We start from the raw sequence: 27,308 nt of genomic DNA, 5'->3' as shown, positions 1-27,308 counted from the left end.
CTTATGTTTTTCAGATGCAATCATGTTTTAATATTCTCAACATTGCTATAATCACTCATTGTTTCTCACATGTGCTATGTATTGTAATATTCCCTAATATTTATTATAAAATAACTGCATACTCATTTAAGCAATAATATATATATATATGTGTGTGTGTGTATATCTATGTATGTATGTATATGTATATATACATGTGTATATATACATATACACATAAAGAAACAGGCACCTTGAAGTGTGAGCTGTTTGGAGAGCTTTGGTGTAATGTCAATTCCATTCTTCAACCAGCCAAGTTGAGGATCTGGTATGCCTTCTGCATGACACCTAAGGCTTGCAGTTACCCCAGGTTCTCTGGCCTGACTCTCTGGATATACACGGATGACTGGAGGAACTAAATGGGGAAAAAATGGATAAGTAATCAGCATTTACAATTGATCATGGAAATTACAGGTTGATACCTTATGAATTACACATTTTCATTAGGTTGTATAATTAGGTTTCTGGTATAATTCTTTACTAAAATATCCCAGGTTTTCTTGTGGAAAGGTAATTCTGGGCCTTTTTCAGGAAAATTGCAAATCAAACATGGGATATCGTGTTTCAGAAACTTCAAATGCTTGAAAGCATAATACTGCAATAGGCTCCAACTTGCCTAGTACAGGATGACTTATGCATTAAATTAACACTTAAAAAGCATTATAAAGAATTAAATCCTTATGGATTCAGTTATTTAAATAAATATGTAGTTATAAAGGAATACTTTTCCTTACCAAAGAACATATAGAGATTAATAACATTTTATACATAATAGTACATTAAAAACATGCTATTAACAATAAGTTTTTTTAAAAGCATGCAAGACTTTACATTAAGTAGTACAAAACATTGTTTAAAGTATTTAAAGCAAATGAAATGTAAGGTATAGTATAGCCATGAATAGAAAGAAATGGTTGATAAAATGTAAACAATTATTCTTTTAAAATTTAATATTGCCCAATCTATCTGAAGATGTAAGCTGTCCTTAACAAATGTGCAAATGCACTTTTTGTATAGAAATGTAGTATCTGCTTCCCAGATTCAGGAAGCGCTAAAAGGGTCCAAAAGTGACCAAAATAATCTCCAAAAAGTAGGGTGAGTGCTAAAAGAACCACCCTTTGGTTATGTGAATCATCAGCAACATGAAGATAAGCATGAGGACCCACAGAACAAAGTTGGAAGAAAATGAAAGACCACATGCTCTATGGTCAATTGATATATCACACAGTGGCAAGATATTTATTTTCAGGACTGTCTAGTAAAACTGTAATATATGGCAGGAACACAAACTTAAACTCCTACTTCATAGTGTATACATATGATTTGAATCAAGTAAATCACAGTTCTAAATGTCCAAAACAAACATGATAACTCTTATGAAACAACCCTGAAATCATAAGTATGAATAATATTGTATAGATTTAGGAGTATATATATCATAACAGTCAGTAAAAAAAGGAAACCTTAAATTTGAATGAATGATCAGAGGGATTTGAAGGTAGGAAATATAAAGGCAAGATATAATTAAATTATAGTACCAAAAAAGAAGAAAAAAGAGAAAAATAGCAAATATGAGTCATAGCAGCTACAAAAGTCTTTTAATAAGTGCATTTTTATATATAACCATTTTCATTTCTAGAATATATGGCACATTTAAGTGAAAGAAGAAAGAGAAACAAAGAAAACATAATAATAATTGAACACCTCATTCTATTATTAAATTGGATGAAGATTTATTAGTTATGGCCCCATAATCACAAACACCAATATAAAAAAATAAATTGAACCTCAACTGAATTAAATTTTTTGGATGACTACATGACATAATCAAGTAAGATGAAGGGGGCTGGGAAATATGACTTAATGGCTTAGAGTATCAGTTTCCATTTCAGAAGACTTGGGCTCAGTTGGCAGCATCCACATGGTGTTGCTCATTCATACTATTCCAGTTTAAGGGAATATGATACTCTCCTCTGACCTCTGTTTGAGTAAGCACACACATGACATACACACAGAGAATACATACATACATGGGTGGGAAACCCTCCTTCCTGCACATAAAATAAAAATAAAACAATATGAAAGAATGGAAGGAAGTAAGAAAGCCTAGCAGACAGTGTAGTATACAATGTGTTTGACACACAAACAAGAGATTTGAATGGCATCCCCAGAATACCCATTAATACAAAGCCAGGTATAGTGGTGCAAGCTTGAAATCAGAGTAGGTGATATAAATAAACCAATGATTACTGGGGCTCACTGTATAGAAATATCTTATTTAGTGAGTTATGACTAGTGAAAGATCCTGTCTCTAAAAAGAAAGTGGACTGAAAGTAAAGAATAACAAAATGTTTCTCCTTTTGCTAGGATACATACTTACAGATATGTATGCATACATATCCACAGGCACACCCCACACACAAATTAAATACAAGTCACAGAGTAGAGAGAATAATTGTAAGCTGTATTTGTTGAGAGACTGATATGCAGATTATATAAAAGTTATTGTAAATCAGAAGGTAAATAAAAAATAACTCAATTAAAATATAAGACACTGGGAGTTGAAACAAGTTGTAGTGATTAAGAACACACTGCTTTTACAAAGGACTTGATCTGATGGCTCTGGCCTCAAAGTAGAACTAAGGAGAACTATATTCAGATGTGTGTACCCCTGCGTAGATACTCATACATACAAATAATATTGTTGAATCTTTATATATGTCTTATTAAAATAGCAAACAAAATTTAAGATGTCAAGGGTAATATAAATGAGATTTGCAAATCTCTGTCAGTTTCTTTCTCTTTCTGTCTTTGTCTCTCTCTATCTGTATATACATGTTTGTTTGTATATGTGTATATACCAGTTTCTATACACATATTTTCTCACCAAAATGACTACTGAAACAAACAACAAAACAGCATGTAAAGATAGGAAATATCAAGAGCCTGGAAAATTCCCACAAGGACTTCGCCATTTGGATTCTGAGAAAAATAGTTTGTTGGTCTATCAACATGTGACACATAAAATTTGAATCAACAAGAATTACAATTAACAGGCATTAACAATGTATTGCTGATCTAGGTTTTTTAAAGAGACTAAAAACTGGTTTGAAAAATAGTTCAAATTAAATTCCACTTCTCATATTAAACAAAGTTGAAAACACAGATGAACATTGACTAGTCAGTGAAAAATATGTGTGTTTTTTTTCTTTTTTTACAACATATAACAATTTCAGCAGGGAACCTAAAGTTGATAAGGGTGCTACAACACAGATATTAAAGATCTGACATTAAGTGAAATAGGACTGACAGGAAAAGTCATACACAATTATAGTCAACTTGTGAGAAACAGTCGCAGAATGGGTCAATATGTTGAAACAGATTTACTGAGAACTAGGAAGAAGGAACAGAACATTTACTAATTGGATGATTACAAGGTTTATTTGTGAATAGATGTTGTAGGATTAGACTGCATTTAAAGGCATACAATGTCAGTGTGAACTATAAGTCACTGAATTTACATCATATCTGGCTTTGTACCAGAATCTAAAAAGATAACAGAAATTCTAAAAATTCTTGGAACAGTGACTAAATCTACTAAAAAAAAGTCCAAAAAGATGGCCATATTGTAATAATACCTTGCAAAAAGCATTCCAGCTATTAGAAAAAAAAGATGATGTATATCATGGAGTATAGGTCTTTGGGAGCATCAAAATATTTCTCCACATTTTTTGCCACTATTTTCTTTAAAATGTGGAGACTAAGTCTCACATTTCAAGATGGGCTGTACTAAATGCTTCACAGTCACAAGACAAGAGGGCTATAGCATGAAATATTACAACTATTGAAAAATGTTTTGATTTGGTCTTGGTTCTGTGTGCCATGGTTTCAGTGTATCTATACCCATTTGTGGTTGAAAAACATGAAATGGGTTAATTGGAAACATAAATAATTCAAAAATTTTAAATGCCATTTTGTTATAAGAACATTGGAATAGCCATGCTTGCTTGCTTCTTGGTTCCATTTGTTTGGAAGATGTTTCGCCAACCATTTTCCCTGAGGTAATGTCTGTCTTTTAAGCATAGATATGTTTCTTGTAAGCAGTAGAAGGATGGATTCTGTCTTCTTATCCATTCTGTTAGCCTGTGTCTTGTTATACTCAAGTTAAGATGATTGATGTGAGCAAAAGTAAGGAATATTGATTGTTAATACTTGTTGGTTTTAGATTTGTTGTTGTTGGTTTTATTATGAATATATTTGCCCTGCTTTAGCCCTGGGTACTAGTGAAGTGGGTATTATCTATTGCCTATGTTTTTCTGAGATAGTTAACATTCTTGGGTTGGAGTTTTACTTCCAGGACTTTCAGTAGGGCTGGATTTGTAGATACATATTGTGAAAATCTGGCTTTGTCATTAAATGTCTTGTTTTCTCCATTTATAGTGATGGTGAGTTTTACTGGATATATATATATATATATATATATATATATATATATATATATATATTAGCCTGGGCTTGCATTTATGGACTCTTACTACTTGTAGACTATCTATCCAGGACCTTCTGGCCTGGAGAGTTTCCATGGAGAAATCAGGTGTAATTTTGTTAGGTCTGCCTTTATATGTTACCTGGCCTTTTTCCTTTGCTGCTCTTAATATTCTTTCTTTATTCTGTATGTTAGGTGTTTTATTATTATGTGTTGAGGGGTCTTTGTTCTTTGGTCCAGTCTATATGGTGTTCGGTATACTTATTGTGCATTCTTTTCTTTTTTCTTTTTTTTTCCTTTTTTGTTTTTTGAGAACACAGATATTTATTGTTACCATCTTGGAGTTTAGAAATCTGAAATCTTTATATCTTAATACTAATAGCACCTGGCTTCTCCTGAACCTGGTGAAGGAATCTTTCCTTGTGTGTATTTCCAGGTTCTGAGGCCTGCAGACAGCTCTTCCTGTTTTAGCCCAAGGCTAATATCTAAGAACTTAGACTTCAAACCAAAATCAATCAAAAGAGATGAAGAAAATCAATTTGAATTCATCCCAGGTTCTCCTGGATGAATCCATCAGCACAAAGTTTCAATTCTGAACATACAAAAGTACCTACATTCATAAAAGAAACACTACTAAAATTCAAAACTACACACACTCATTGTGGGAGACTTCAACACCTTACTCTCACCCCTAGACAGGATTAACAGACAGAAAATTAACAAAGAAAGAAAAGAAAAAAACAGAAGTTGTGTCTCAATTGGGTTTAACAGACATCTATAGAACATTTCAATCAAATAAAAAAGAATATACATTCGTCTCTGCTCCACAGGAAACCTTCTCTGAAATTGACAACATACTAAGTGACATGACAAACCTCAACAGATACAGAAAAATTGGAATAGTCCCCTGTATCTTATCAGACCATTGTGCTTTAAAGTTGGAATTCAACAACAACACAAATCACAGAAACCCTGCAAAGTCATGCAAAGTGAACAATGCATAAATGTACCATACCTGGATCAAAGAAGAAATAAAGAAATAAAATCTGTACTTCCTAGAGTTCAATGAGAATGGGGATACAACATACCTGAATTTATGGGACACCTTGAAAGCAGTGCTATGAAGGAAGTTCATTGCAGTAAGTGCCTATATGATTAAATTGGAAGACAGTCGCATTAGAGAATTAACAGCACAACTGAAAGGCTTAGAAGAAAAAGAAGCAAACTCATTCCAGAGGAGACTAGATGACAGGAAATAATCAATTTGAGGGCTGAAATCAATAAAGTAGAAAGAAGAAAAATAGTAGAAAAAAATCAATGCAACAAAGATTTGGTTTTTCAAAAGAAATCAACAAGATACACTAACCTTTATCAAATCTAACCAAAAAGCATAGAGAGAACATGCAAACTAACAAAATCAAAAATGAAAAGGGGACATAACAATTAACTTGGAGGATATCCAGACAATTTTCAGGTCATACTTTGAAAACCTGTACTCCACAACATTGAAAACTTTAAAGGAATTGGACAAATTTCTGAATAACTATCACTTAACAAAATTAAATCAAGAACAGAGAAGCAACTTCAGTTCACCTATGAACCCTAATGAAATAGAAGCTGTCATCAGAAACCTCCCAACCAAAAAAAGCCCAGGGCTGGATAGCTTCAGTGTAGACTTCTACCAGAAATTCAAGGAAGAGCTACTACCAATACTCCTCAAATTGTTCCAAAGAATAGAAGCAGAAGGTTCATTACCAAAACCTTAAAGAGGCCACAGTTAGCTTGGTACCAAAGTTACACAAAGTCACAACTAAGAGTGAAAATTATAGAGCAATATCCATCATAAACACTGATGCAAAAATACTCAATGAAATAATGGCAAATGCAATCCAAGAACACATCAGAGAAATAATCCACCATGACCAAGTAGGCTTCATCCTTAGGTTGTGCAGTGATGGTTCAACATAGGAAAATCTATCAATGTGATCAACCATAGACAGAAACTGGAAAAGAAAATAATAATAATAATAATAATAATAATAATAATAAAAAGAACATTGTGAATTATCATACTATTCCACTTTGTTCTATGAATGACATGAGTTTTATCTCTTTCATGCATTCACATGCTACACTTTCAAAACCTATTAGTCACTGAGCAGTTGCCCTGGATATCAAACTAACTATGGGAATATGCTTGTGTTTGTATAAGTATTATTACTCTTCATGTCTTTTGTTTCAAGGTCTCAAAGGTTATACTCTATGGAGAAGTGGTCTATTGTACTAAGTTATCTATCAACTGATAGCTTGGTTTTGGACAATTCAACCACTATCTTATAAAGATAATCAGCTTTATGGAGATGTCTGTGCATAAGCACTGTAAAGAAAAAGCTGTGATGGCAAGTGTCAAGCAATGAGAGACATATGAGGGAATCTTTTGGAAACAATCCCAAAAACCACTCAGGTTTCCAAATGACCAAACATTTGTTTAATATATGTAAAATAATTTCACAAGCCTAGCTGTTTTCAACTTATTGTTTCCACTTCTTACTCTTCTAATCTACTTTCTTTATATTATACCACAAATTAATTATTACACATTTTATTTGTTTATTTATTTTTCTTCTCTCTCCCTCTCTCCCTCCCTCCCACGAACTCCGACTAGCCTCCCATCCCATCCCATCCCCCCCCCCACTCCACAGGGAGGGTGAAGTCTTTCAGGAGGGATGAACAAACTCTGTCAAGTCATTAGGAGTAGGGACTAGGCCCTCCCTCCTGCCTCTAGGTTAAGGGAGTATCCCTTTGTAGGGATGTGCTCCCAAAGTCTTTTTGTGCACCAGCGATACATCCTGGTTCCACTGTCAGTGGTACCTTAGACTTCCCAGGCCTTCTAACTGAGACCCATGTTCAGGGAGTCTGAGTCAGTCCAATGCTGGTTTCTCAGCTATTAGTCTTGAGGTACTTTAGCTTCTCCTTGTTCAGGTCAGCTGTCTCTGTGGGTTTCTTTAGTCTGGTCCTGTCCCCATTTTCTTATCACTCCTTACTCTCTGCAACTGGATTCCAGGAGTTTGGCTCAGTGTTTAGCTGTGGGTATCTACTTCTGTTTCCATCTGCTACTAGACAAGGGCTCCATGATAGTAGATAAGTTAGTCATCAATCTCATTATCTGGGAAGGGCATTTAATGTAGCCTTTCCACTGTTGCTCAGATTGTTAGTTGGGGTCATCCTTGTAGGTCTCTGGACATTTCTTTAGAGTCAATTTTCTATTCAAACCTATACTGGCTCTCTCTCTTTTCTCTCATCGATTCCTCCCTTGACTTAATCTTCCTAGTCCCACATGATTTCCTCTCCTCCCCTTCTCTTTCTCCTAGCTCCCTCTCCACCCACTCCCTGCCCACACACTCCTAATATGCTCAAGTGATCTTTTTCCATTCCCCTTCCATGAGGGACCTTGTGTGATCTCTTAGGTTCCACCTTGTATCTTGGTTTCTCTGGTTGTGTGAACTAAAGGCTGGTGATACATTGCTCTATGTCTAAAATCCAAATATAAGTGAGTGCATACCATATTCCCCTTTTTGTGCCTGGGATGCCTCATTCAAGATGGTTTTCTAAATTTCCATCCATTTGCCTGCAAATTTCAAGATTCCATTTTTTTTCTTTTTCTTTTTTTCTTTTCTGCTGAGTAGTATTCCATTGTATAAATGAGCCATATCTTTGTTCTTTCTTCAGTTGAGGGGCATCTAGGTTGCTTCCAGTTTCTTGCTATTACAAATAATGCTGCTACGAACATAGTTGAACAGATGTTCTTGTTGCATGGATGTGGATTATTTGGGTATAAGCCTGACAGCAGAATGGCAGGGTACTGGTTCGTTCTGAAGCAGGTTCTCCAGCTGTCAGCCTAGGGTCCATGAGCTCCCACTTGTTCAGGTCAGTGGTTGCTGTGGGTTTCCCCAGCATGGTCTCGACCTCTTTGTTCATCATTCCTCTCTCTTCAACTGTGTTCCAGGAGTTTGGCTCAATGCTTGGCTGTGTATCTCTGTTTCTGTTTCCATGAACTACTGGATGAAGATTCTATGATGGAATTTAATTTATTCATCAATTTCACTATAGAGGAAGGGCATTTAAAGTAGCCTTTCCAGTGTTGCTTAGATTCTTAGTTGGGGTCGTCCTTGTGGAATCCTGGGAATCTCCCTAGTGACAAGTTTCTAGCTAAGCCCAAAAGGGTTCCTTCTATCAAGGTATACCTTTCCTTGCTCTCTTTCTCAGTTCTTCCATCATGCTCTCCTCCCCCTTGCCCTATCAGCCTTTCCCCTCCAGTTTCTCCTACCTACCTCCCTGCTCCCTCCATACTCCTAATTTTCTCAGGAAATCTTACAACTAACAAACACTTAAAATGCTTCAGGAGATGACAGTTAATAGGTGACAAAGTCATTATCTATGAATATATCTAAGTAAATAATATTCATTTTCTTTACATAGATAATGTAAAATATGACTAGAAAAGAAATGCTACTGAAGAAGTGAAATAATCTGAAATCAATGTAAGGGTAAGTAAAAGTTTAGTTTGGTTTCCTATTGCAATTGTTAGGTTGATTTTAACCATTGTAAATTATTTATTCATTTTCATTACTGTTTGAGTGGATATAGAAATCTTGATAATATTACCTAAATGTTCTATTTTATTCATTTATTGGACAACCATACATTAATTACACAATATGTGTATTAATCATAAAACTGTAGGTTTATACATATCTGAAAAACCTCATATTCTTAAAATATACAATGTTCTATAGTGAATATAGTAAAATAATAATAGTAATATCCAAGTACATATACCATTGAGCTAGTATGCTGCAATTGACTTGATAAATGTAAGATAGAGAGCCACTGCAGTTTTATTATATAATGCTTTTCAGAAAGGTGTTAGGCTGGATTTCAATTTTGTTTTGTCTTCAGAAGTTCTTTAAGTACACAAAAGTATATGGGTGTGGGGAAGCAGAGCCTCAGTGTTTACTAATATCATTTCAATCAGTATATGCTTTTTAAACTTGTATTATATATAATAAATGCCATATGTAGTATTATCTATCTCTGTTTATTCCCTCTGATTTGAAACATACCATTGTCTCAGACCACAGAAAGTGTAGAAATTGCTCAGTAGTAAACAACTTCCAAGTTCCAGAAAGTTCTTGAAACTTTTCATGATTCACAAAGCCTACTCCTCAAAGTTATATAAAAAGCTAGAACTGTTGGGAAGTCTAGAATTTTTAAGCAGCAAAATTTCTTGCCACAAAGTACTGGAACATTATCCTCATACTACATACTTCAATAAGTTATCATCCATATAGAAATGAGATTCTCAGTGATGCAGCTGCCTTTGACTCACCCACGAGTAATATTTTTATATCTAAGGAATTATCAAATAAATTCACATGCATGCTGTCCGAATCATAGTTTTTATTCTTTCTTAATTTACTTCTCTTGTCTGAGTTGTCTATAATTTTTTTATCTCTGATTCTATGATTTTAAATATGATTCTCTGATTCAGTCTTTCTGTTTCTAAGTTCACCAGGCTTAAATGTATTTTTTTTTGGTAGGAGGCTTGAAGCAATAAAATAAAAGTTATAAAAGTTACATCTCATTGGTCCTAGCACATTTCCTGCGGAAGTGATAAGGAGCCTAGTCATTTACCATGGCACCACAAGATTTCAAAGTTTTTGTTATAAAACTGTGACCACTTGGGGCACAATGCCCATTGAGACAATCTGAAAGACATAGGTCTTGATCAGCCAGACTTGGAGAGCAATGGATTGACATGATTTGTTTTAAGTTTCTTTGTGTTAATAACCTTAGTTATTTAGGCATCTGTAACTCTGACATGTGCTTATCTGTAAACTTTTTATCTTATGATCCCTTTACATAAATCTTCAGTCTACTTTGAACTTTCCCTCAGGTAAAAATGAGCTCATTGTGTGTAGTTTGAGTAAAAGGAAGAAAATAGGGCTTTATATGTCTAACAGTCCTCATGGGAAAATAGATCTAACTATGAAACATATATCCCAGTATATTTTCTATATTTCAAAATTATATGCTAATAAGAGGTCATCTTACTGACCATCCATTCATACATGTATCCATAAGATTAAGATGCAAACATGAAATTACAAATGCCCATCATATGAAATTACAAACTACAGTGCAGATATTGGGAAAAACATAAGTTGCTTTTGTACATGTGTAATTACAGGCAGGAGAAACTGCTTCCTGAGTTGGTAGTCCCTCAGGCCATACCTGGATGGGATTCTCCTCCATCAGAGAACCATGACTCTGGTGGGTTGACATCTAAACACTAGCAACCCCCACGGCCTATGACACATATTCCTCTAAACAACCCCTCAAATATACTCATCTACATATTAGCAGCACTGGTGAACTCATTAGTTTCCCAATGTAGACTTTGGTGGAATCATTTTGGTCAATCAATGTGTTCCGTCTGGACCGAGGAGTTGTTTTGAACATCTGTAAAATTCAAATCTGTAAAAGTCAAACTGTAATTGGAATTGAAACCGCAGCTTAAAGAAAGAAAGAACAGTTAGGATTAGTGGTTGCATAACCTTTGCAAATGATGGTGAAGCATGCAACTGAAACTGATATATCAGAGTGTGGAACATCCATGAGAACTGTTCCTACAAGACTACTTTTTATATGTGGTATCTGGTGATGTGTCTTTTGATTGTACTTGTGGATTTAAGCTCCCTGTGATCAATAATATGCTGTGTAACTGTTTGTGGAAATTTCTGGAGAAAATATTGCAAGAAATGAAAAAAGACAAAAGTAATATTGTTCAGGAGTGTTCTTCAGTTCGGTTAATATACATACATATATAAATATATGTATGTATGAATATATATTCATACATATATAATACTTATAAATACATATCCAAAGTGCCTTTTAACACCTGGTCCACAATCTGTAGTTCTATCAGAAGTTGTTATGAAACCTTTAGAAGGTTTGTAATTCTAGAAGAAAGTAAGGGGGCATGTTTATGGAGCTATATACTTTTCCCCACTTCTAGTTTTCACTTGGATTCAAGTGTGTTATTGAAATGTAATCTTGTAATTTCCTGCTCCTGCTGCTTGGTGCCATTATGGATTCTTCTTAGGATTGTTTCACTGATTCTCTATATGTTGGTTTTGGTCACAATATTTAATCAAAGGACTGAGAAGTAACTAATGCAGAAGTTGATAAAAACATAAAGTGAATTGCTCCTGTGAGGAACATAGCCATGTTGATTTTGGAGGGGTGTAGAAGATGTGGGAGCTTTGCAGCAGAAAAATACTTGAATGCTTTAATATGAGAGCTGAACAGACATTTTATTAGAGATTGGAAGAACAATAGTGCTAAGGATAGTGTATTCTTGGAGGCACAGCTTAAGGGTTTTAGAGAGAGGCAAAAACTTTAATAACTTAGAGGATATACTTGTAATATTTTGAAAAATAATATGGCTGTCAGGTGCTTGTGCCCTAAGAATTAACCCAATTTTAATTTGAAGTAATGGATTACTGGAACAAATTTCAAGTCAGCATAATTTGAGTTTGTGCATTGTCATTATTTGTTCTTCTGAATATCTGAAATGAAAGAGTAAGTAGGGCAGAAATACAAAATGTACAATCTGTAAAGTAAGAAGAACCATATCCAATTGCTTTAAGAGGCTTTAATTATTAAGATTAGAACCATTCATGAGAAGATTCCTACTCTGTACTGAAACAATGAAAAGGTACCTTCAGGGAATAAACCACACATTCAAGATTCAAACTTATTAAAAGAAAAAGACTAGGAGGTTTCTTGCTCCTAGTAATCAATCAATTCAACATTCAAAAGTTGCTGCTAATGTGGTCTACAAGGCTCAACACCAAGCAGGATGCTGAATGTGGCAATTTCTATTATGGTACTATTTCTATTATGGTACTAGCTTTCATTCAGGGATGATTCAGGAATGAGAGCATCATTGATTATTCCTTCAAAGTCTCAGAATGGTTCTAAACTAGGCAGATTTCTGGATCATGTTGCAAGGGAGTTGCTGTGACAAGTCCATGAGAACCCATTGTGTGAAGACATAGATGTGAATCCTGATTCATAGAAGAGACCAAAGATTTTGGAGATGCCAAGGCAGTGAGAACTTTGCCAAAGACTGCTGCATGAATAGAGTGGAACTCACCCATAGTTAGAAATGTGAGGCCACACAAGCTCTTAGATTACTACACATTGGTTATGGGACTATACAGTTTTGTGTTTTCCCTCTTGAGTTTTGGTTTTACTTTCTTCTATCCAGTCTTTCTTCACAACTCTCTAATGCCTCTCTTGAGGTATGGGAATATATATACTGTGTCATTGTTTATTAGGTGTTTGTAATATTCTGTTTGGTTTTCTAGGTGCTAGCCTTGATTATGAAAAGAGTATTTGGACTTTGTACTTTTGAGTAATGCTGAGACTGTTATAGACCATGGGAAATTTTAAAATAAATACAATTTCATTCATGGCATGAGCGTGAAGTCAGTGGGACCTTGATGTGGAATATGGTAGTTGTAGTGGGATATTCACTTTGTCTCCTTCTGTGGCACTGACCACGCCCATTGGGGGGTGGAGCCATGGGCAGAAGTGACCTGAGGAAGGAGGTCGGAGAGGGCCAGAAAAGGCTCTCTCTTTCTGGTGTGACTCGGACAGGAGAGGATCGGGTTGAATTTCCTGGTGTTCATCTGTCTAGGTTGTAAGTTATTTCTCCCTGAATAAACATCTATTCGGCCTATTTGTTTATCCTGATCCTTATTTACTGCAATATCTGGTGTCAGAAGCGGGATTTACCTGGGTTTTGCCCCCAGGCGGCAGAAGCCGCCCCCCTCCCCCTCCTTCCCCAATGGGCAGGGTTTAACCAGGTGGACTCACCACAGCTTTGGGACATTTGACTCTTCCTTACTGCAAAGGAGATCTTTGCCGCTAAAGCAGACCTGAGAAGGCACTTACCACTTAACATTTTTTGTCCATTTCTGCACGGGACTTTGCATTTGCGCAGAGCCAAGTAACTCCAAAAGTCCCCTTTTAACAAAATTCTGCTTGCCATAGTTTGTTAAGAACTTTTTACAGGAACCGGGATCAGATGAGCCTCAGCGGCTAGGCGCTATTTGGTGACACACCTCCAGGCGTAGCTACCACAAGCTGAGATATACAACTAAAAGCATCAAAGTTCCAGGACAGCAGAATTACACCTAAGGTAATTGTAACATCCTTTGCAATTTAAGCTGATATAAAATCTGAGATAAATTGTTCCATAACTATGGCAGATAATTTTACTATGCAGAACTTTAGGAATTATTTTACTTCATATGTAGAAGGGATTTTAGCAGAAGAAACTTATGACTGGACCAATATATACTTTTATTTTGTAATAGCAATGGGTTTCATCATTAACATGATATTCTTAAAGAAATGGTTTAAGATTACAGCAAACAATAAGGAACTTGTACAAACCATAGGAGACTTAGTAACAAAGATTCGAAACATTGAAAATGATAGAATTCAAAGCATAGAGACAAGGATTCAAAACATTGAAAATGATAGAATTCAAAACAATAGAGACAAAGATTCGAAACATTGAAAATGATAGAATTCAAAGCATAGAAAATATAGAAAGAAAGGTTCAGAATATTGAAGATGGTGTTGGCGAGCTGAAAGGTATAATTTGTTTAATGTCAGATACCTCAATAACCAGAACAGAAACAATGCAATGCATTAACAAACTAGCAGAAACAGCCCACTCCTGGTCGGAGGAAGCTACTAATAAGTTTAAAAAACTGGAACATCAGATAGAAAGACTAGATGACAGAATCTCTTCCATGTCTGAGGATAATGGCAAGCTAGCAGATAGAACATTGTTTCTGGAAGGCAGTTTACATGCCATTCAGATAATATCTAAGGATGATAAGATTAAAAACATGGAATCATTTGTAGTTGGAGAAAGTAAGAAACTGACTGATGCAATGAAGTCTCTAGAAAGTTATTTGATTCAAGAAGTTCAGACACTCAAAGAAACAATGGTGAATAGATTTCAGGCTTTAGAAGACCTTCAGTCTGATACATCAGAAGAAGAACTACAGGTGCCCCACCCTGTGCCAATATTTCGTACAAAAACCGTTATAAATAATTCGTAAACAGTTTCCACAATCCATAATCTATCATTACATGGATGATATATTGTTAGCTGACTCTAAAGGAGAAATATTAGAAAAAATGTTTGAGAAAGTAAAGGAAGTTTTACCTCGCTGGGGATTACAAATTGCACCTGAAAAAATACAAAAAGGAGAGTCTATCAACTACTTAGGATATAAAATAGGTCTACAGAAAATTAGACCACAAAAAGTACAGATCAGAAGAGATCGCTACCAGACTCTTAATGATCTTCAAAAATTACTAGGAGAGATTTCTCAACTGCAAACCATAATTGGAGTAGAAGGGCATGATTTGAAAAACTTGAAAATGGCCCTAAAAAGAGATAAGGACTTGAATAATCCACGAATACTATCAGCTGAAGCTGAGAAGGAATTAGAATCGGTAGAAAAGAGGATACTAGAAGCACATGTGGACCGTGTGGATCCAAACCTAGACTGTATTCTGGTTATATTACCATCTAGAGAATATCCTTCAGGGATTTTGATGCAGAGAGAAGATATCATATTAGAATGGATATTCCTACCACATAAACAGAATAAAAAACTAAAAACATATATAGAAAAGATCTCTGACTTGATTATAAAAGGTAAATTAAGACTTCGTCAGCTAATAGGAAGGGACCCAGCAGAAATTATAGTACCTTTAACTAATGAGGAAATTTCTTCCTTATGGAAAGATAACGAATATTGGCAGAGAGCTTGCAGTAACTTTTTGGGAACAATTAGCAACAACTATCCCAAAACTGAGAGAATCAAATTCATAAAGAAAACGATTTGGATTCTTCCACGCATTGTAAGAAAAACACCTATTTCTGGAGTTCATACATTCTACACTGATGCAAATAAATCAGGTAAGGCAGGATATAAATCAGGAAAAATTAGCAAAGTGGTTCAAAGCCCTTACAATTCTGTACAAAAGGCAGAATTGTATGCCATTCTTATGGTACTTACGGATTTTAAAGAACCCCTCAATATAGTTACTGACTCTCAATATGCAGAGATAATCGTTTTACACATTGAGACTGCAGAATTTATTCCTGACAATACAGAATTAACTTCATTGTTTATACAGTTACAAGATACTATCAGAAAGAGGACTCATCCTATATATATAACACACATCAGATCCCATACTGGTCTGCCAGGTCCTCTAGCACAAGGCAATGATGAAATTGATCGTTTAGTGATAGGAAGTGTGCTAGAAGCCTCAGAGTTTCATAAGAAACACCACGTGAACAGCAAAGGTTTAAAAAAGGATTTTTCTATCATTTGGGAACAAGCCAAGGAAATAGTTAGGAAATGTCCTACTTGCTCATTCTATAACCAAACTCCTTTACCACCAGGCAGTAACCCTAAAGGTATAAATAGGAATGAAATATGGCAAATGGATGTGTTTCATTTTGCAGAATTTGGAAAATTAAAATATGTACATCACACTATAGATACATCAGGGTTTCAATGGGCTACTGCTCTGAGCTCTGAAAAGGCTGATTCTGTTATAACGCACCTTTTAGAGGTAATGGGCATACCTGCACAAATAAAAACTGACAATGCTCCAGCATATGTCTTCAGCAAATTGAAAGAGTTTTTTGAGTATTACAAGATAAAGCACATAACTGGTATACCACACAATCCTACAGGACAAGCAGTGGTTGAGAGATCCAATCGTACTTTAAAAGAAATGCTCCATAAACAGGCAGGAGGAACCAAAACACCCAAACACAGATTACATAATGCTTTATTAACATTAAACTTTCTTAATGCTGATGAAAAAGGAAAAACAGCTGCAGAAAGACACTGGACAATAGAAAAAACTTCTGAACTAAATCAGCCAGTGTTTTTCAAGGATTTACTGACCTCAGAATGGAAAGCAGGATATGTGTTACGTTGGGGTAGGGGTTTTGCATTTGTATCTACAGGAGAAGAAAAACTATGGATACCATCTAAGTTAATCAAGATCTGAGTTGAACAAGAGAAACATCTTAATGAAGAGAAATGACAAGTCATCCAACAAATTAGGTCCTATGAGGTGTGCGGAGGCCTCTCAAAGGTAGGGGAAGTGTTCTGTTCTTGTTTTTACAGGAAAACAGAGAAAACCTATCATCAAACAGCCAAAAGACACTGAACATGTAGGTGCCTACAGAAGAGAAGACAGCTCTTCAGAAACAATCACTTAAGGAAGCAGAATCTGATATATGGTAAAAAAAAAATATTTAATTGTAGTAAACTATTTCTATATAGAAATCTATTTCTCTCTACTATCTAGTATTCCTGAAGTCCCAAATTTTGTAAACCAATGCTGGCTTTGGAGTTGGATTTGGCTTTCCTTCTCTAAATTCAAGCATGTTGTTAAGATTAAATTCATGGTTTCTGCCTTAAATCAAGAAGCCAATTGGTGTAAGGCAGAAGAAAACAAAATCTGGGGACTCATATCTTATATGCAATTTTCTCTCTGAAATCCTAATTTTCTCACATACTTTTAATGCTTATTGTTGTCTTTCCCTAATGCATACCTTAAAACTTGAAAATTTTACTTTAATATTGATGTGTAACTTTTCCACAAGGAATAATAACGATTCCTAACAGCAGTCTTTGAACTCTCCAGAAAGAAGATGGGGCCCCACATCATCGTTTCCACTTGACTCAACCTGATGCATCTGAACTACAAACATCACCCTAAAACCGGTTTGAGACTGTTTTGCTCGAGACAACTCATGACTAGCTAGCTGTAATGGTGCACCTTTTTATTACACCCTGGCCAGAGTTTCAAATAGAACTACAGTCAAGAATTTTCTGCCACACAGTAACTACATATGTCACAGCCAGTTCTGTTGAGAAATTTGGTTGCTAAAAATTTTCTTCCTACAGGATCCATTGGAGCAATCATCGTCCCATTTCAGCAGGAAGTAATCTTAATATGACTACGCCCCCTTTCCCTACCCTTGGAATTTTGGGATAATAGTCATCGTCTTTGTGTTGGTTTTAGTTATTTGGGATTGGGTGATGCTTACACTCGGGTTTATCTTTTAGACAGGAATAGGGAATGGTTGATAAAGGTATGGTTTAGATGGGATTTAGGTAGATTAGCCTATTTTCTTGAGAATTTGAGTAAGAATGAGATAGTATTTTACAGCTTACATTGGTGTGTATTCTTATGTGGTAAGCTATGTAAAATTAAGTTTATATTTTGTTATATTGTGTTAAATATTTCCACTTACAATGTTTTATGCACATTATTTTTTTACCATATTCTATGTATGTATACTTTTCTTGTGTTCAAGACATTTTGTATATTGATACAATTTGGGATATTTATCTTGCTGCCCTTTATAGTTCTACCTCTTGTCTTGACACTTATACTCTACCTCTATTTTAGGGATTTACATGTAGGTATATGTAAATAGTTATATTGTTTAAGTATTTGTTCCTGCTTTACTCAGGAAAGTTTTAATCAGTTTTTTTAGCTAAGTTCCCGAGTATTACAGATTATCTTCACTCACATTTCCTGTACCTATGAGATTAGTCAGATATAGATGCTTAATCTTCAATCACTTCATAGACATGCAGAACATGGCATTTAAATGTTTTAATATTAGGACTCCATTGACATGAGACACTGTTGCTCTTGACAGCACCGTGCACTTTCCTGTAAATATGTTGGACAATGTTTTTTCTCCTGCTGGAGTTCATTCTCACCTCAGCTAATGGCCTGTTGGGCATAGAATTGCCCCCACCTTGACCACTGATTTGGACATGCAGTCCTAGGTGCTTGCAGGAGACAAATATAGAAGACTGCTTTACCTTGCCAAGTCAGGGTAAGACAGCCATTCTATTTCCCTGCTGTTGTTGTGGTCTGTCAAGTTCTCTTGGCCTTAGCCAAATCTGGGTGTACCAACGTCGCTGTGAGACCTAGGTTGACTGTTCAGGTGGCTTGCTGTTTCTGTCCTTACTGCACCTTTTGGAAGTTGTCCATCCGCATTTCCTGTCTACTCTAGTATTGTTAATTTCCTTCTCAGGTCTTGATGAGGTTGAAGATTAAACTATCACAACTATTATTCTCTCTTCCTAGTTAGATATATTAGGTACTAGACTTACGTTTTCCAGCTTAGGACAACTCTATTGTAAACTCCATTATGCCCTCACCCTAGGACTAGATATGTAGGTCATTTTGTTCTCGATTTTCCTTTTCTTAGAGCACACTTGTTATTCACTGTTTTGTACATAGTTTTGTATTAAGCCTAAATCTTTTCTTTAGACTAAAAGGGGAATTGTAGTGGGATATTTACTTTGTCTCCTTCTGTGGCACTGACCACGCCCATTGGGGGGTGGAGCCATGGGCGGAAGTGACCTGAGGAAGGAGGTTGGAGGGGGCCAGAAAAGGCTCTCTCTTTCTGGTGTGACTCGGACAGGAGAGGATCGGGTTGAATTTCCTGGTGTTCATCTGTCTAGGTTGTAAGTTATTTCTCCCTGAATAAACATCTATTCGGCCTATTTGTTTATCCTGATCCTTATTTACCGCAATAGGTAGTTAGACTGAAAAATGCCATAATGTCATACAAGTAACATTATGTGGACAGGCAGACAAGTTATTAAGGAATATATATACACATATATTTTACATATACATATATATATACATGCAATAACAATTAATTTAAGAAGAACACATGAATTTGAAGGAGGCCAGTATGGAATATAGGAGAATGTTTAGAGGGAGAAAAAGGAAGGGAGAAATATTGTAATTAAATTATGTTCTCAAAAACAAAGAAAAAAATACAGAACTGTCCCCCAGAGGCTCATGCACTTTGACACCTAGTCCCAGTTGTTGCCACTGATTGGGATGTCATGGAGCCCTTGCCACCTGCAGACATGCAGGTAAAACATATGTCATCAGAGCAAAACTTTGAGTGATACTTTCCTCACCCAAATTTCAGGTCACTCTCCCTGTTTTGTGTTTGATGTTGAAGATGTCAACTTTCAGCTTCCTGCTTCTGGCATTTTTTGCCATATCTTTCCTGCCTTGGAATCTCCCTCTTGTATATTCCAAACAAACAGAAAAACAAAACAATCCCCAAACTCTTTCATCCTTTCGTCATTATCTTAGTAATGATATTTTATCACATCAACAAAAAGCAAATATTACAAGAGATACCCTTTGTGCCCAATTATATTCATTTAAGTGTCAAAAATTCTAAGATACAGCAAATATAGGTTTTCCTTAGCATTTTAACCTTGCCCAAGTTTAATTTTATAATACTTCTGTTTATTTATCTGTTGCTCATTAAAAACTGATTTACAAGGAAAATGCCATCTTTCTAGATCTACTGATATTACAAACCAGACATATAGTTTTGGTGATAAGGTCTACATGGTAGCTGACTGCCAAACCAGAATTCTACTTCTCTTTCAGGTGAGGATCTAGAAATATAAAATGAGGCAATCACCAACTGTAACAAAAATATAACAAAGGAAATATAGGAGACTTTAGAAAGTGCTACAGGCTAGGCTATGTTGATACTGCCTTAAGTCCTCTTAAAACTGCCACCCTCATAGCTAGCCTAAGTCATAAAACCAGGGAGTTGCTACATCCTATCTCCCTCTGCAAATATATATAACATAGGCATGTTGGTGAGTTATGCTTAGTTATATTTATTTACCACCAATTACAACTTAGATAATTTGTTTTGATGTATCAGATACAATGTTAAAGGCCCTGGCGGATAACTTAGGCCCAGGTCTCATGCTCAAATTTAAATTTATCTCATATATCTTGCACTGAGTCGTTTTCATAGCATATTATTTTGTTTAAGTTTAAAAGAAAAAGCTTTTTAAAAAAGATAAGCTGTTAAACCTGGCAAATCCACGCGAACATGTATAAAATACCTTTGAAGTACTCACACCCCCATCTCTAATCTACTAACATCCAAGGAGTCTAAAAATGAGCTTTTAATAAAGACATATAAAGAACCCAAAAGGAAAACCACTCTTAATAAATATTTAAAAAAAGAAAGTGTATCATGCCACAGAATTTATGACTAAAATGAGAACCGAAACAATCTGCAGCAATTCTTTCAAGACAGGAGATTAGAGATAGCATAAACATATTAGAGAATTGATTTTAAAGAGTAACTATCAACTCAATGAGAAAGAAAGATTGTTCATTATTTATATGAGCATATAGATTTAATGTAGGCTGCCTATAGTCACACTAGTTCTCGCTATTGAAATTATATTCTTCCAGGTATTAAGACTGCATCCTTCTTTGTATCTTTCTTTGGCCTCAGACATCATCCTTCTTCCTTAGTCTCCTGCGCACTGTGATCATTGCCATGTATGGATTCAGTGTTTCTTGATGATATTTGATGTCTCACTTAAAAAGAGCACATGAATTATCCCCAACTAGAATATTTAAACTGCCTGACTTACTTCATACAACATTGCCAAATTATGAGGTGGCCAGATGGTTCAGTAGATAAAATCTTTGCTATACAAGTATGAGGATCAGAATCATATACACAGAAACAAAATCTAAAAATAGAGTAGGTATGTGACAACATAGAATCCCACCACTTAGACAGAGATGGAACTCCTCAGGGTAGGCTGGAAAGTTGAATTGAAAGAACTGAAGAGTTAAATGTGCAACAAGAAAACTTGCTTCAGCAATTTGCAGAATTCTTGATTAGCATAGCTGCTATCAACTTAAGAACTTAACACACACATTCACACACATGCACGTGTGTGCACGTATACGCACATGCACTCACACACACACACACATCATGCGTTCATGTACAACTAGGTATACCCATACAATACACATAAACACATACATGAAGAAACAGTCAAATAAAACAATGCAGATTAATACAATACTATGCACATACCCAAACTTAATAGTTGGGTTAATACTATTAAAATAATCCCCAAAATATACAATTTTTCTACAATAAAAGGGGGCACAAATGATATGAATGCATAAATTTTACTCATGTAAAAATTGTAACATCTAAGGCAGTCATTATACTATTCCAGTAGCTGATGGAAGCAGAAGCAGACATCCACAGCTAAATACTGAGCCAAACTACTGGAATCCAGTTTCAGAGAGGTAGGAGTGATAAAGTGGTCAAGACCATGCTGGAAAAAACCTCAGAGACAGCTGACCTGAGCAAGTGGGAGCTCATGGACCCTAGTCTCACAACTTGTGAACCAGCATAGGATCAAACCAGGTCTTCTGAATGTGGGTGTCAGCTAGGAGGACTTGGCAGTCTATGGGACCTCTGGCAGTAAAACCAGGATGTAGCCCTCGTACAAACAGACTTGGGGAGACCAATCCCCATGGAGCGATTCTCCCTTAGCCTATGGACAAGGGAGTGAGTTGGGGGAGGGATGGGGGTCATGGGAGGATGACAGGGAGAGGAAACTTGGATTGATATGTCAAATAAGAAAAAATGGTTAAAGATAGATAAATAATTTTAACAAAACATGGCTTTTGTTTGTTTTAAAAATTTATGCTAAAAATGAACAAACTTTACATTACCTCCCACCTTTTATTTCCTTTTCTTTTTTCTAGATTAACATGTTGAAGTATACTGGGTCCACAATTGCCAAATAAAACGAGAAAAAAATATAATGTTTCTCACCAAAATATTTATCACCTGTTCCTAAACATAAAATATGCCTCTGTCTATGGTTCTATTGAAGATTCAACTAGTGGGTATTAAACTAGACTTTTAGCTAAACTATGTATGACATACTTACAGTATAAAAACATATTAAAGTTTTTAAAGTATTATCACATACATGAATGTATCTATAGATGTTTATAATGAATTGTAGTACACATTTTCAAAGAAAATGGATAATATTCTTTTGTTCAGTTAAAACAAATATTAATATATATGTAAATTGGAGAAAAACGTAGTCTAAGAGTTCACATATAGTAAATGCAACTAATATATTCTTAAGTGTGTAAAGAGCTCCTTTAAGTATATGTAAGACATTTTCATAAGTCATGAAAATTTTAATGTATAGATGTTTATACTCAAATAGTACAACTGAAAATGTAAATAAAATAAAGTACAATATTTATAATTATATTTACTTGTGTCTTTCTGGATATTTTGATTTTAATATGAATGTTTGCAAATATTATCAACTGAAAATTATACTATAGCATAAAATTGTCAAGAATAAAATTGTCAAGCATAAAATGTCCTTATATTTGTATAGGCAGGTGTTTTACTCTAAGTTAAGAAAGATCTAATAGGAAAATTTCTTCCTAATACCTTTACACACCTAACATTATGAAAACATTTAATGAGAAGGCCTTATCTTGGTAGCATCAAAGATGCTTCTTTCTCAGTCTCTATACATTCAGACTGTGATTTTTCTTAGAAGCTACAGCCCTTAGCCTTCTCAGTAGGCAAACAGCAAAGCCTGGATGCTCTGCAGCAGGAATTTAACTAGAGACAGAGATTCAGACTGAAGTGATAACTTCATTCCCACCCAAGGTCCATAGTCAGGTCACTGATTACTTTTCATTTGTTTGATGCCATTATCTTGCACTCTTTTGACAAATTCTATCACAGCTCTCCCACAAATTATTCAAACAGCTGCAACTGTTAGAAAGAGTTCTGAGAAAGCTTGAGGGTAGGAATATAAATGTGTCTGAAGTACTGCTGATTCACAGCGGCATCTGGATTGTTCTGTTTGTATTATGACTTTCTTTGTCATTAAAGCAACTTCCCTATGAAAAATTACAGACTGGGTTTAATAAATATTTTAAATGCTACTGAGCCAGTCCAATGCCTTTTGTCTCTGACATTATTAAAGCCATCAATTTCTCTTTAACATTGTCCCAAAGCAGTCTTTTTATATTCATGAGATTCATACTGCCTCTTGTCAATATTATAGAGCACTCTGATCATATTATTGTGGTCTCCATGAAAGGATAGGCTGTAACAAATTTTGAAGGTAAAGTATAAAATTAAGATCAGTATACAAATGGCTATAATCTTTTGTGAGATTTGTTTATTAGGTCTTTCCTATGCTGTGCTGAGAAATCACTCATTTTTAAGCTACTTTGATAGCAACAGTTTATCTCAGTTTGATTAAACTGGATCTTATGCACTCCTACTTGATATTGCGGAAACTTTTACACTCCAGTTTCTAAGTTTCAAAAGCTATTAGTTTCAAAAATTCTACCTGAAACTCTCTCTCTCTCTCTCTCTCTCTATATATATATATATATATATGTGTGTGTGTGTGTGTGTGTGTGTGTGTGTGTGTGTGTATAATCTCATTCTCTATTCTCCCATTGGCTCTCTATGAAGACATTTTTATAAAACTCATAATATTTTGCATCTCTGAACCTATACATGGAAATAATGTTAAAGATGGAGATACCCTTTTTATTTTATTTTATTTTGATAGCTTTGTGATTTACTGATTTAGATGTATGACTTAAATGATTGATTAATGGGATGCAAATTACTTATTTGATATTGTTCTAGCCTAGTTTAGTAAGATTTGAAATGTTTTCTCCCACTTGCTGTGTGTCCTAAGGAATAAAATGTTCAATTTCTAGGATGGGATTACAATGCTGCATCATCAGGCCAGTCTTTGTCTCTTCTAAACAGAGCAGGGTTGTAACTTGCAGGAAAGAAATCTGTGAGATTAAGAACAACCTGGGCTCTACAGAGAGCTTATGGCTCTGCACTGGTTAGATTTTGTCAACACAACATAAATTGTGGTTGTTTGCAAAGAGAAAACCTCAACTGAGAAACCATTACCATAAAACTGGCCTGTGGGCAAATTTGTAGTGAATTTTCTTGTCTAACATTTGTTGTGGCTGGGTCTCTGTGGTGGTGACAATACTTGACAGTTGGTCCTGAGTTACATAAACATTCAAGATGACAAAACCAGGAGAAGCAAATCAGTAAGCAGTACTTCTCCTAGTTCCCTGCCTCAGATCCTGCCCCTAGGTTCCAGTATTTAGTTCCTGCAGCGACTGTTTCCTGAAGTGTGAGATGAAGTAAACCCTACCTTTCGCAGCTGCTTTTGGTCAAAGAAGTTTCCCTCAGCATGGGAAACTAAAATAAGACAGTTGTAAAATTAGTTAATAAATTGATTATTTAATAAGGTAAGAAATAAAGTAATCTTATTTTTCACTATTACATTAAAAATAACTATATGTATACTTATTTGCTTCTTATATTTAAGAGTGTTGTAGTGTGTTATTGAGGTGAAGGCATATGCTCATTTGTTGTCAGTACTGCAATCTGTCATGGAAGGAAAGGCAAGGCTATAAGATCATATAACATTTACTCACATCTAGCCGCTGGCTAGCTTTCTCTTTTCTTTTCTCATTCAGGCTATGACATGGGGTGTAGATGGAACAAACCACATTTAGAGTGTTTTTTCCCCTGGTTAGTCATACATGGAATGTCTTCACAGACACACAAAGGTATGTAGCATGGATGCCAGAGGTGTTTCTTAATCCAATGAAGTTGACAAATTAACTATCCACTTACTCTGTTCTATCATTTATATAGAAGAAAAAAAACATAATATATATGACTATACAAGCATAAGTTCTGTGTATCACACATACAAAAATTGAGAGGCAGATTTTAGACACAACCTGTTCCTACATAAATATAAGACTTGGGAAGATTTGCTTTTGCTAATTAAATGTTCTGTCCTTAATTTCAAATTTGAACATTTTAAAGAAATAACGTATAATACAACTTTAATATATGAAATCCTACAGAGATATTTAGAAATTAAATCATGGCAATGTGGTTGGTTATAATGGTATTAAGGCATTTTTCAAAAGAGAAAAACGTAAAAAAAATTAATATTAGTTTAGACTTTTGCAGGAAAACTTGCATAAAGAACCAAACTTGCATAAAGAACTAAAATTGACAACTACTAGTTTAGAGTAAATTCATCTACATATATAACCTAATTTATCTAACCAACCTTCCATGTAAATGTATATAGTTTTATGGCAGGTTGAAATCATTAAGAGAATGAAATACTTTGGAAACTATCTAGTTTTGAACAGTTTTAGTGAGCTATAATTTCAGGATAATTTGTAAATATGAAATGTAAATGCTATTTACATTGAAAAATAGCAATGTTGTTACTTTAGTTAAAATCATGTTTATCCCAAATTATACAAGACCCTCTCCAATAAGGCTCTAAAGAACATTATTGTAACTAATAAATGTTTAGCATATTAACAACACATTTATTTTCTTTTACATTTTATCTTTGTTACTATATTTAAAATAGAAACAATCTTATTTTACTTATCAATCTCAGTTTCCTCTCCCTCCCATGCCCTCCACCCACCCCTCAAGCCATCCTATCCCTCATCCACTCCCCAGGGAAGGTGAGGCCTTCCAAGAGGGATCATCAAAATATGTCAAGTCATTTGGAGTAGGGCCTAGCCACCCCCCCCTCCTGTATCTAGGCCAAGGGGGTATCTCTTCATTAGAAATGGGTTACTAAAGTCTGTTCGTGCACTAGGGATATATCCTAGTTCCCCTGCAAGAGAGACCCATAGACTGCTCAGTCCTCCTAGCTTACATCAAAGTCAAGGGACATGTTTTGGTCCTGTGTTGGTTACCATGCTGTCAGACTAGGATCTACAAGATCCCACTTCCTCAGGTCAGCCATTTCTGAGGGCTTTCCCAGCGTTGTCTTGACCAATTTGTTCATCACTACTATCTCTCTGAAACTGAACTCCATGAGTTTGGCTACGTGCTTAGCTGTGGTTGTCACCTGCTTGAATCAGCTACTAGATGAAGACTCTAGGATGGCATTTAATGAAGTCATCATTCTCTTTATAGATGAAGGGCATTTAAAGTAGTTTCTCCACTATTGCTTAGATTCGGTCATATTTGTGGATATCTGTACAAATCCCTAGTGGCAGATTTCTCTTTAAACCTCTAATAGCTCCCTCTATTAATGTGTCTCTTTACTTTCTCTCATTTCTTCATCTTCCAACTCAATCTTCTTGGTCCCTCATGTTGTCCTCCCCCTCCTCTTCTCTCCTCCACTTTTTCCTACCTCCTTCTCCTCCCCCATGCTCCCAGTTTGTTCAGGTACTCTTGTCCCTTTCCCCTTCACCAGGGGACTGTGTATATCTCTCTTAGGTTCTCCCTTGTATCGCTGCTTCTTTGGCAGTGTAGATTGTAGGCTGGTGATCCTTTGCTTTATGTCTGAAATGTGTTTGTCTTTTTGTGACTGGGTTACCTCTCCCATGATGATTTCTTCTAGTTCCATCCATTAGCCTATGAGTTTCAAGATCCTATTGTTTATTCCACTGAGTAGTTCTCCATTATTTAAACGTACCACATTTTCTCCATCCATTTTTTGGTTAGGAGCATCTAGGTTACTTCCAGTTACTGGCTATTACAAACAATGCTGCTATGAACATAGTGAACAGATGTCCTTGTAGTATGAATGTGCATCATTTGGGTATATGCCTAAGAGTGGGATTACTGGATTTTGTGATACACTGGTTCCCATTTTCTTGAGAAAGC

General features: G+C 35.4%; 1 protein-coding gene across 1 annotated transcript in view; it reads right to left on the bottom strand.

Moving 5' to 3' along the window:
- Positions 1-27,308, bottom strand: part of Fstl5 (follistatin like 5) — a 530,620-nt gene that overhangs the window by 126,035 nt on the left and 377,277 nt on the right. The window contains exon 8 of the mRNA XM_051199180.1: positions 233-394. Coding sequence (XP_051055137.1) covers positions 233-394 — 162 coding nt within the window. The remainder of the gene's footprint in view (positions 1-232; positions 395-27,308) is intronic.

This window comes from Phodopus roborovskii, unplaced genomic scaffold, assembly GCF_943737965.1.
Source record: "Phodopus roborovskii unplaced genomic scaffold, PHOROB, whole genome shotgun sequence".
In the NCBI taxonomy this organism is placed as follows: domain Eukaryota; kingdom Metazoa; phylum Chordata; class Mammalia; order Rodentia; family Cricetidae; genus Phodopus; species Phodopus roborovskii.
This window is presented reverse-complemented; position numbering and strand designations above follow the sequence as displayed.